This window comes from Pseudophryne corroboree, chromosome 3 (assembly GCF_028390025.1).
Source record: "Pseudophryne corroboree isolate aPseCor3 chromosome 3, aPseCor3.hap2, whole genome shotgun sequence".
Lineage (NCBI taxonomy): Eukaryota > Metazoa > Chordata > Amphibia > Anura > Myobatrachidae > Pseudophryne > Pseudophryne corroboree.
In genome coordinates, this window is record NC_086446.1 from 380,199,033 (window position 1) to 380,211,160 (window position 12,128).

Genomic DNA, 12,128 nt, shown 5'->3' on the forward strand with positions numbered 1-12,128 from the left:
CACATGTTATATTTGCCTCCCCTGCAGTGCAGCATGGTTTTGCCCATTAGCTAACACATTTGCTGCTGCGATCAGATCTGAATTAGGCCCATGGTCCCATGATCCACCAGCAGCTGCTCACCTTGATATTCAACATTTTCACACTGCCACTGAGATCCTCTGGGTTAAAGTAAGTTTCCTCTCTCCGCAAGAATTCTGGTTTCAGCACATATCCACAGAATCCATTGTCTTGAAAACGTCCCCTGTTCAAATCCATCTTGTGATCTGGAGTCTGGAAATTCAGAGCCACTGGAGAATGGAAAATAAAATCTCATGTTAAAAAGGAAGACTAAAGATGGTCCCATACTAATACAAGGGCAATAGGGGACATAACATAGGAATACACAGATCTTGTGAAACAGGCCTCACCAAGCTGGCAGCCTGCATTCCACATCTCCTGTGGGCTAAAGTTGGAAGAGTTGGCGCGCAGTCCATCAGGATAAATACGGCTGAGTTGCCGGGTATTATAGCGTACCAAAGTGTTTCCTGTAATGGGTTAAAATAGGACAGTCAAATTATAAATGTTACGCCAATGCTGATTGGTTGCCTGGTTCTCCTCCACTGGCTCACTTCTCAACTTTTATCACTGCTTAGTACATCTTCCGCTAAATCTGAACCCGCACATCTTTTACTAGGAACCGGCAAAATCAATGAGGACAGATGTTTTTGGAGGTGACTAGTACATTCATTTAGCAAAATGGATAAAATGTGGTCTGATATTTATCATAAGAAGTCATAAAATTATGTGTGGTAAAAAAAAGCCTACTGTATAAGTTGCAATTAATGCTTTCATTTCTCTGATCCCTTTTCCTTTAACCGTTTGTTTTTGTTTTTTTGAAGACAGGTGTGTGTGCACAGCGCTGGTGTCTCATGTTTTATAAACTTGCAAACAGCATAGTATCTTTAATAGAGGGCTCCTATATTTTAAAATGTTGCCACTATGTGGAGACATTTATCAATATGTGTGGATTTTTGCCTCTCATCCTAGAGTTTAATTTATTTATCAATGCAAAATATTAAACTATTATTTGGGACAGCTGTGCAATACTGTTCAGGAGCATTAAGTAACCGCGTCACCAGACGGGTCTCATAGGATCTGCGCTGGATAGCCGGTTCACACATGCAGAGTGAAAAAGAAGGCCCAGACATGGGCCTTCAGTTCTGCTAATTCGTAAATTAAAATAATTCTAAAAAATAATAATACAGGTTGAGTCTCCCTTATCCAAAACGCTTGGGACCAGAGGTATTTTGGATATGGGATTTTTCCGTATTTTGGAATAACTGCATACCATAATCAGATATCATGGACCTAGATTAGACCTAAATCTAAGCACAGAATGCATTTATGTTACATATACACCTTATACACACAGCCTGAAGGTCATTTTAACCAATATTTTTTATAACTTTGTGCATTAAACAAAGTGTGTCTACATTCACACAATTCATTTATGTTTCATATATACCTTATACACACAGCCTGAAGGTCATTTAATACAATATTTTTAATAACTCTGTGTATTAAACAAAGTTTGTGTACATTGAGCCATCAAAAAACAAAGGTTTCACTATCTCACTCTCACTCAAAAAAGTCCGTATTTCGGAATATTCCGTATTTCGGAATATTTGGATATGGGATACTCAACCTGTAATTGATATCAGATATTTTTAACAAAATAGATTCACCATTGAAAAATATAATTTTAGTATTTACCATCGCAATGTTTGTTAAATAGGTTATCCTTTGATTTGCATGGGGAGGCAATCACCGGTGTCATCACTGGCACAGGTTACAGCTGCCGATAATGCAGTGATCTTTTGATATATAAACTGAAGCCCTATCACTGGCATAAACACCCATTTTTCAGGACATCGCTAAAGGAGACATAGGGAAATATATCCCTCCTAGCTTTGTTCTCTAGACAAATTAGTAAGTGCAAAATTTGCATTTCATCTTACCATTAGCAAAACCCAGAACATAGGGAAGACCAAGTTTATACACTGTAACTCCCACTGTGCCCCATGTTGGGGGGCAGACGCAGATGTAAGAGAGGATGGTTAGAGTGCTGTGCAAGATTCTCCCTAGTGAGAATATGCACACAAGTAACGAAAGAGTAGGAGCTTTCACTTCTTGTAAGACCCTGTAAATGGAGTTTATTACTTGTTTGGGATGTAGTTATGTGACCGGCGGTCAGGAGACCGCCAGTCATAATACCGACCCCTACATACTGCCCGCTCTGAATCCTGACAGCTGGCATGCCGACTAGCAGGGACTATTCCCACTTGTGGGTGTCCACGACACCCATAGAGTGGGAATAGAACCGAGCCCACAGCGTGGAGAGCGCAGTGAGCCCGCAGGGGGCTTCGTTGCGCTCCCCATTCCCGCAGCATTCTGCGGCCGGGACCACAGCGTCTGGATGCTGATCGCCAGAAAGCCATACCCAACCCCATTTAAGAAGTAGGATCAGAATTGTTACCCTAATTTGTGATTATACATTATATTGCCATTTTCCATTGCTCTTGCATCATCTTAGGTTAATAAGTAAATATTGGGCTTGGTTTACATTGCTTTAAAGAACACAAGTAAAATAAACAATTTTTACAAAATTAGCACCTCATTAAAAAAAAAGGGAGAAAGAAAAGAGAAAATATTCTGGTCAGAAGACAGCAGACCGACTATAATTAAAACACATTTGCTAAAGGAAGAACTGCCTATCGTAGAAAAAAAAATATGTGTTCCGAATCAAACACTTTTTAATAGAATAAAATATAAAATTATCTGCTCATTCCATCAACGAAACTGTTTAGGTTGCTTCAACTGTAAAGAATGCCCTGCTTTGTTGTGTTGCAATACTCAGTGACATGAACTGACTCATACTGGCTTATTCTTCCCTAAGGATAGTATAGAAGTTCTTCTGGAAGACTAGTAAGCTGTCTATCGTAATTCGTCTGTAGTAGTTCTATAGTTACCAGACTCCTTCATTAGTCTTCTCACTTTGTCCTCACTGAAGGAACTCATTTCACAGGTGCTTCCCGATTGATCTCGATACTCTACGGATTGGCAATAGACCACCAGGTCAGAGAGCTCTTGAGCAATGTCCTGAGTATGGAGGAGAGTAAACCATCTAAATTACAACTAAAACAAATATTCTAAACTTACAAAACTGTCTGACCACTAGTGTTACAATAGTTGGTTCCTGCTTTTGCCACTCATTTTCCAGTTACAACAAATTGGGCTGCATTAAATAATTCATGATAAAAGTTTTTGTTTTTTTGTACTTTCAGTTCATTAAAAACTGAAATGAAATAAAAACAAAGTTAAATAATCTATTACAGCAAAATAATACATTTGTGAGTTTGGTTATTATTTACTGCCACAAATTGACTTAATTATGAATTCTAGACTGGATATACATCTGACAGATATGTCGGTGGACCCGCCATCACGTCAACCAAGTGGCTGATCAAAGGAAGTCTACACACTTCCCAAACGGCCACTCGATGCGTCAGTCCCTGTCATTTGAATTTGAATTTGCCCACCCAGCTTTGACACCAGCCACTGCAGCAGTACACAAAGCCAGATGGCCCGATATATCTACAGATATATCGGACATTGGTTGTTCTGCACAGCTGACGCGATATGTCTGTGAACGACGTCATTCACAGACATATCTGGGGTATGCACCCACCAACTGGCTCATGATATATCAGCCATTTGCTTGAACAGCTGATATATCGCCCAGTGTGTACCCAGCTTTATCCGCAGCACACAGCATACCTGTTCTCAGAATTCTATTAGGATAACTGCTGTAGTAGTGCTACTGTTAGTAGTTTATCTATATAGGGGGGGAAGAGTACTCCCTATTAACTGGGAGGCTATGCCTTACCGTACTGTAAACATGCAGGAGAGAGCTTTACATAAAGTGTCTTCTACCTATGTGTACAATACAAGAGACATAGGGTGGGATTGTATATTAAAGCCTGTGTTTTATATTTATGTATCAGTACAGAGTGATGTTTAATCCCTCTATGAAGTATCAATTATCACATACTGGTATCTGCTTAGTTGTATGCTGACATTACTTTGGGAATGGTACCGTTCAAATAATACCATTAACAGATCACATTCAAACCTATCATTAGACTTTCCCATTGCAAGGACAAACATACAGTATGTTGAATGCTTGTAACAGAATGTAATAACAATAAATGTAATGAAATCATTATGCTTATCATCACAGACAGGTATTCGTATAAATGAGCATACGCCAATATTACGCCCGGAACAACATGACTGAGGAACATCTACTAGGGGGATTTTGTATAAGAGCCCAGGTTCAACTCAACCTTATATAAGGTGAATGTATTTCAGCAAATTGATTATTGTAAGGTGATAAGAAGGAACTTGACAGAGGGCCTGATTTAGAGACGGACACTATGTGCGGTTGCGATTCCTTACGGATTTGCATCTATAAAAATATACAAATGTACGTTTCATTGTTTCCCTCTTGTACTAGCTTGTGATCGACAGCCTGAGATGCCCACTTTCATCCGTGGAAAGTGCAACTCCTTTGGATAGTTCTCAGTACTCCACCATCAGATCAAGATCACACTGATCATCGACTCCAGAGTCCAGTATCATAAGAATAAGCCATGATTATACTGGCAAAAAAAAATAATTCCTGAGGCAATAGATGCCCGAGATATCATACTAAAAATGAACCAGACTAGTGTATTAATAACACCTATTAAATTAAAGTACAAGTGGCAACATTTAAATCTGGGACAGCTTTAATTTTTAATTTAAATATGCACGTCCAGTAGAAATCATTAACGGGCTCAGTGATACAGGGAATAAAGCCAATTAAGTATTTCTCAGTTTTGCATGGGAAGCAGTCAGTTATAACAAATAAATAAAATCATATAATACCCATTGTCGCGAAAAATAGGATTTTAATTACCTACAGGTAAATCCTATTCTCGTAGTCCATAAGGGATATAGGGGAGACTTAGTATGATGGGGTATAGATGGGGTCCAAATGAGCTGGTGAACTTTAAATTTCTTCAACTGGGTGTGCTGGCTCCTCCCCTCTATGCCCCCTCCCACAGGCAGTTATAGTAAAACAGTGCCCGAAAGAGAAAGGACATACATGAGGGAAGGAACATAACAACGAGTGGTGAGATTTACACACCAGCACACCACTAACATAAAACAACCAGCAATGACTGGTAACCAAACAGCAACAGTTGAACAGGTAACCATAGAAAAGACAACCTGCAGAAAAGTCAACGCACTGAGGCGGGTGCCCAATATCCCTTATGGACTACGAGAAAAGGATTTACCGGTAGGTAATTAAAATCCTATTTTCTCTAGCATCCATAAGGGATTTTGGGGAGACTTAATATGATGGAGACGTCCCAAAGCTTCCAGAACAGGCGGGAACGTGCGGAGACTTCTGCAGCACCGCCTGCCCAAACTGGGTAACCTCTTTGGCCAGGGTATCAAACCTGTAGAACTTCACTAAGGTGTTCTTCCCCGACCAAGTAGCAGCTCGGCATAGTTGCAAGGCTAAGACTCCACGGGCAGCCGCCCAGGAAGACCCCACCGATCTTGTAGAGTGGGCCTTCAGAGACTGAGGAACAGGTAAGGCTGCCGACACATAGGCCTGTTGGATAGTAAGTCTAAGCCAACGAGCAATGGACTGCTTTGAAGCAGGGCATCCCTTTTTCTGTACATCATATAACACGAACAAAGAATCCGTCTTTCTGATCCGAGCCGTAATCTTGACATAGATCTTCAAGGCTTGCACCGCATCCAATGCCTCCGGAGGAGCAGAAGTGCCAGAACCTGACGGAACCACAATAGGTTGATTCAAGTGGAACGCAGAGACGACCTTCGGCAGGAACTGCTGCCTAGTCATGAGCTCCGCTCTGTCCTCGTAAAAGACCAAGTAGGGACTTTTACACGATAAGGCCCCCAATTCTGAGACACGCCTAGCAGAAGCCAGGGCCAGTAACATCACCGTCCTCCACGTGAGGTACTTGTCTTTTACAATCATCAGTGTTTCAAACCAGAAGGACTGTAGAAACTCCAACACAACATTCAAATCCCAAGGTGCCGTGGGCGGCACAAAAGGAGGTTGAATGTGAAGTACCCCTTGCAAAAAGGTCTGAACTTCTGGCAACACTGCCAATTTCTTCTGGAAGAAGATGGAGAGAGCTGAAATCTGGACCTTAATGGAACCCAGACATAAGCCCCTGTCCACACCAGCCTGTAGGAAATGTAGGAAACATCCCAAGTTGAACTCCGCAGGCGGGTACGTGCGGTCCTTGCACCAGGAGACATATCTTCTCCAGATATGATGATAGTGTTTTGACGTCACAGGTTTCCTGGCCTGAACCATGGTAGCAATGACCTTCTTGGAAAGGCCCTTGTGAGCTAGGATGTTCCGATCAACCTCCATGCCGTCAAATGAAGTCGCTGTAACTCCAGGTAGACGAACGGTCCTTGTTGAGGAAGATCTGTTCTTAGTGGTAGAGGCCAAGGGTCTTCGACGGACATGTCCCGAAGATCCGCGTATCACACCCTCTGAGGCCAATCCGGGGCAATCAGAACTGCCTGGACTCCTTCATTTCTGATTCTCTTTAGCACCCTTGGGAGTAATGGAATCAGAGGAAACAGGCAGACCAGCCGGTAAGGCCAAGGCGATGTCAGTGCATCCGCTGCTCTCACCTGAGGGTCCCTGATTCGAGAGCAATACCAACGTAGCTTCTTGTTGAGTCGAGAAGCTGTCATGTCTATTTGCGGGCAGCCCCACCGGTCAATGATCTGTTGAAACACCTGATGGTGGAGCCCTCACTCCCCCGGGTGGAGATTGTGACGACTCAGGAAGTCCACTTCCCAGTTGTCTACTCCCGGAATGAAGATTGCTGACATTGCCCTTGCATTTCTTTCTGCCCAGAAGAGTATCTTTGACACCTCTCGCATGCAGGCCCTGCTTTTTGTCCCCCCTTGCCGATTGATGAACACCACTGCTGTGGCATTGTTCGCCTGTACCTGGATCGCATGATCCCAGAGTAGAGGAGAGGCCTGAAGCAGAGCATTGTAGATCACCCGAAGTTCCAGAATGTTGATCGGAAGGAGGGCTTCGCGGGCTGACCACCATCCCTGGAACTGAGCCCCCTGGGTGACAGCTTCCCATCCTCTCAGACTCGCATCTATCGTGAGGAGGATCAAATCTTGAATCCCGAAACTTCGGCCTTCCTGGAGATTAGAAGACTACAGCCGCCTGAGGTGACAGCCGTATTATCCGGTGCATCTGAAGATGTGACCCGGACCACTTGTTCAGGAGATCCAATTGAAATGTTCTGGTATGGAACCTCCCATAGTGGATCGCCTCGTATGAGGCTACCATCTTTCCCAACAATCTCATGCAAAGATGGATAGATATTCAAGCAGATCGGAGAACCATGCGGACCATCTCCTGAAATGTTCTCACCTTGTCCTCTGGTAGAAATACTTTCTGGGCAACAGTATCCAGTAACATCCCCAGGAACAGGAGCCGCTGAATTGGCTCCAGGTTGGACTTCTGTAAATTGAGAATCCACCCATGGTGTGATAGAAGTTGGATAGTGCGGTCGATATGGAGCATTAAAAGCTCCTTGGATCTTGCTTTTATCAGGAGATCATCCAGGTAAGGGACAACATTGACCCCCTGGACCCGGAGCTGGAACATCATCTCCGCCATTACCTTCATAAACATCCTCAGAGCTGTGGACAGGCCGAAGGGTAGCGCCAGGTACTGGTAGTGATCGTCCAGTAGGGCAAACCTCAGATAAGCCTGATGAGGTGGCCAAATCGGAATATGGAGATAGGCGTCCTTGATATCCAGGGAGACCATGAATTCCTGTTCTTCCAGGCCTGCAATCACTGCTCGCAAAGATTCCATTTTGAACTTGAAAACCTTTAGATAAGGGTTCAAGGACATTAGATTCAAAATGGGTCTTACCGAACCATCCGGTTTTGGTACCACAAACAGGTTGGAGTAATAACCCTTTTCATGTTGTATTGGTACAGGAACAATGACGTTGGACTGGACCAACTTTTGGATGGCCTGTTGCAACATAATTGGCGTATCCTCCAAAGCTGGTAAGCTTGATTTGAAAAGCACCGTCGAACTCCAGCTTGTAGCCCTGAGAAATGAGGTCCTTGACACAGGTAACCTGGCAGGAACTCTCCCAGATGTGGCTGAAGTGACGCAGGCGAGATCCCCTCGGGGTGGGCAGGCACCATCATGCTGAGGACTTAGTGGAAGCAGTTCTGGTGCTCTGTTCCTGAGAACCGGTGCTTGCAGGTTTTCTTGTCTTACCTCTGGTGCCTCTAGCCACATTAGAGGCACCTCTGGCCCTAGATCAAAATCTGTTAGACCGAAAGGACTGAACAGATGGCCCCGGGTAGGAACGCCTAGCCGGCAGGGCCCCAGACTGGAGAAACGTGGATTTCCCCGCAGTAACTTTAGAAATCCACATATCCAACAACCCTGAAGAGCCATTTTCCAGTAAAGGGGAGAGATTCCACACTGCGCTTGGACTCTGCATCCGCTATCCATTGACACAACCACAGGGCCCTGCGTGCTAACACTGCCATGGCAGAGGTCCTAGCATTAATATTGCCCATCTCCTTGGGAGAGTCACACAGGACGCGAGCAGTGTCCTATATGTGCCTTAGGAGAGTTACCGTAGTAACCAAGAGCATATCCCCGGAGAGACCCACCTGAATTTGAGTAGCCAACTTGTGAATGGCATGGGTCATCCAGCAACCTGCTATGACTGGCCTTTGAGATATACCTGTTGCTGTGAAGATAGACTTTAGCGTAGTCTCTATTTTTCTGTCCCCTGGGTCCTTCATGGTAAAGGAGCACGGGGCAGGCAACACCGCTTTTTTAGACAGGCGAGACTGATATGTCAACCCATTATATGTTATGTATATGTTATGTTATGATATGTTCTTCCCAGAATTTACTACCTTCAGGAGCAAATGGGAAACTGTGCAAAAATCTTTTTGGTGATTTTTGTCTGGATTTTTCCAGGCTAACTTAAATAGGTCATCTAACTCTGCATAATCAGGGAAAGTGACATTAGGCTTGTTCTGTGTAAAGAAAAATGACTGCTGTGACGCAGCGTCCTCTAGAGGGAGTTTTAGCACGTCTCGTATAGCCAGAATGAGGGATTCAATACCCTGAGCAGAAGTGTAATCCCCACTAACGGGATCCAAGTCCTCCCCATCCTCCTGTATCTCATCATCTGAATCAGAGAGTAAGGCAGGTAAACCACGCTTTTGTGGTCCTGAGTTAGAGAGGGGGGCTGTGTAACATCTGCCCTGGCATCCAGATCTGCAACAGCCTGCTGTAGTAGCTGAGTTTTTTGAGCATTAGCAGTGAGTTGTGATGACATATCAGACATCATAGTTTTAATGGCACCGAGCCAGGAAGGCTCTTAAATCTCCTCCCCCCAAAGCCCCCCAGACCCTCACTGAGTTGTGAAGATTGGCTGCATTGTTCACATGATACAGAATCAGATGTCGAGGGAGAGAATCTGGTGTGACACACGCTGCATAATTTGTGTTTACCCATGTTCACAGTAAAGCACAGTTACATAAACATACACATAGAAAAGTAATAAATTAGCCCTTACTGTATGTGAGAGAAAGAGACCAGCACACCCCAGCTACACAGCCGCAGTGAGGCTGTAAGCTGTTATATCACAGTGAAACACCTATGATTACTGTCCTTTTATAGGACACAGAATGTGTACAATAGCGGCTCTCCCCCTTTGATACACACTGTACCAGTTTTCCAGCATTTCCTGAGTGTCTGGAGGAGCTGTGCGTGCCTGCTGCTGCAGCTATAAGCAGAGGAAAGCGCCAGAATGCTGCTGATCCCGCTCTGAGGTAGCCCCCCCCCCCCCCCGCCCCCCAATGGCGCCAGAGCTAGTGTTTTTTATACTGGCAATGTCTCCCAAGTACCTTAAAAACATCACACAAGTGTTAGATTAAGCCACCGCTAACCAGTGTACACAGGGGGCTATAGCGGGTCCCCCCAGGAGTGTCCCGTATGTCTCCCCTGTGTGTCAGCCGCACATTGAACCGGGGGACCCACCTAGCGGGGCCCCCGGTTTGTACTCACCACTGTCGTCACCTTCAGGCTAGTGTTAGGGGTGTGCGGCGTGCTGCGATTGTGACCGCAAAGGCGCAGTGCCCCGCTGTACAATAACTTCTTGGGACGGTGGTCCTGCAGCAGGGAAGCGGCTCTGACGCCTCGCAAGGCCGGTGACCGCCCCCCCCACCTAACTCCCACGATGCAGGTATGCTGTTGCCCAAACAGCATACCGAAAATAATAAAGATTGAAAATAAACTGAAGAAAACTCTCTGGAGCTGCAGAGTGTGCATCCTCTCCTGAGGGCGCTTTTTTCTAAACTGCCTGTGGGAGGGTGCATAGAGGGGAGGAGCCATCAGACCCAGTTGAAGAAATTTAAAGTGCACCGGCTCCTTTGGACCCCGTCTTTACCCCATCGTACTAAGGCCCTCATTCCGAGTTGTTCGCTCGCAAGCTGCTTTTAGCAGCATTGCACACGCTAAGCCGCCGCCTACTGGGAGTGAATCTTAGCTTATCAAAATTGCGAACGAAAGGTTCTCAAAATTGCGAATAGAAATTTCTTTGCAGTTTCTGAGTAGCTCCAGACTTACTCTTCCAGTGCGATCAGTTCAGTGCTTGTCGTTCCTGGTTTGACGTCACAAACACACCCAGCGTTCGCCCAGACACTCCTCCATTTCTCCAGCCACTCCCGCGTTTTTCCCAGAAACGGTAGCGTATTTTCACACACTCCCATAAAACGGCCAGTTTCCGCCCAGAAACACCCACTTCCTGTCAATCACACTCCGATCTCCAGAACGAAGAAAAAACCTCGTAATGCCGTGAGTAAAATACCTAACTGCATAGCAAATTTACTTGGCGCAGTCGCAGTGCAAACATTGCGCATGCGCAGTTAGCAGAAAATCGCTGCGATGCGAAGAAAATTACAGAGCGAACAACTTGGAATGACCACCTAAGGGCCTAATTCAGACCTGATCGTGGCAGCAAATTTGTTAGCAGATGGGCAAAACCATGTGCACTGCAGGGGGGGGCAGATATAACATGTGCAGAGAGAGTTAGATTTGGGTGGGTTATTTTGTTTCTGTGCAGGGTAAATACTGGCTGCTTTATTTTTACACTGCAATTTAGATTTCAGTTTTAACACACCCCACCCAAATCTACTCTCTCTGCACATGTTATATCTCCCCCCCCCCTTGCAGTGCACATAGGGGGTCATTCCGAGTTGATCGCTAGCTGCATTCGTTCACTGTGCAGCAATCAGGCAAAAAAATGGCACTTCTGCACATGCGCATGCGTGTCGTACAATTGCAACGAACTATGTAGTTTCACACAAGGTCTAGCGAAGCTTTTCAGACGCACTGCTGGACGCAGTGTGATTGACAGGAAGAGGGCGTTTCTTGGTGTCAACTGACCATTTTCAGGGAGTGTTCGGAAAAACGCAGGCGTGGCAGGAAAAATGCAGGCGTGGCTGGGCGAATGCAGGGCATGTTCATGACGTCAAAACAGGAACTGAACAGTCTGAAGTGATCGCAAGCGCTGAGTAGGTATTGAGCTACTCTAAAACTGCACAAAAAAAGTTTGCCGCCGCTCTGCGATCCTTTCGTTCACACTTCTGCTAAGCTAAAATACACTCCCAGTGGGAGGCGGCATAGCGTTTGCACGGCTGCTAAAAACTGCTAGCGAGCGATCAACTCGGAATGACTACCATGGTTTTGCCCATCTGCTAACAAATTTGCTGCTACGATCAGGTCTGAATTAGGCCCCAAGTCTCCCCAATATCCCTTATGGATGCTAGAGAAAATATATTTTGTAACTAGGCTAATTATAAAGGTTAGAATGTGTTGAACAGTATTTATTATGTAATAAAATAAATAAGCAAGTAGTAAAAGCAGAAACAGAGTTATCAAACATTGCTGATTAAACACATGTAAATCGGA

General features: G+C 44.9%; 1 protein-coding gene across 1 annotated transcript in view; it reads right to left on the reverse strand.

Moving 5' to 3' along the window:
- PLCD3 (phospholipase C delta 3) overlaps nucleotides 1-12,128 on the reverse strand; it is a 137,911-nt gene that overhangs the window by 12,066 nt on the left and 113,717 nt on the right. Inside the window, exons 10-12 of the mRNA XM_063959984.1 lie at nucleotides 3,010-3,139; nucleotides 409-525; nucleotides 122-288 (exon numbers count right to left, since the gene is read on the reverse strand). Of these exons, the coding sequence (XP_063816054.1) occupies nucleotides 122-288; nucleotides 409-525; nucleotides 3,010-3,139 (414 nt within the window). The remainder of the gene's footprint in view (nucleotides 1-121; nucleotides 289-408; nucleotides 526-3,009; nucleotides 3,140-12,128) is intronic.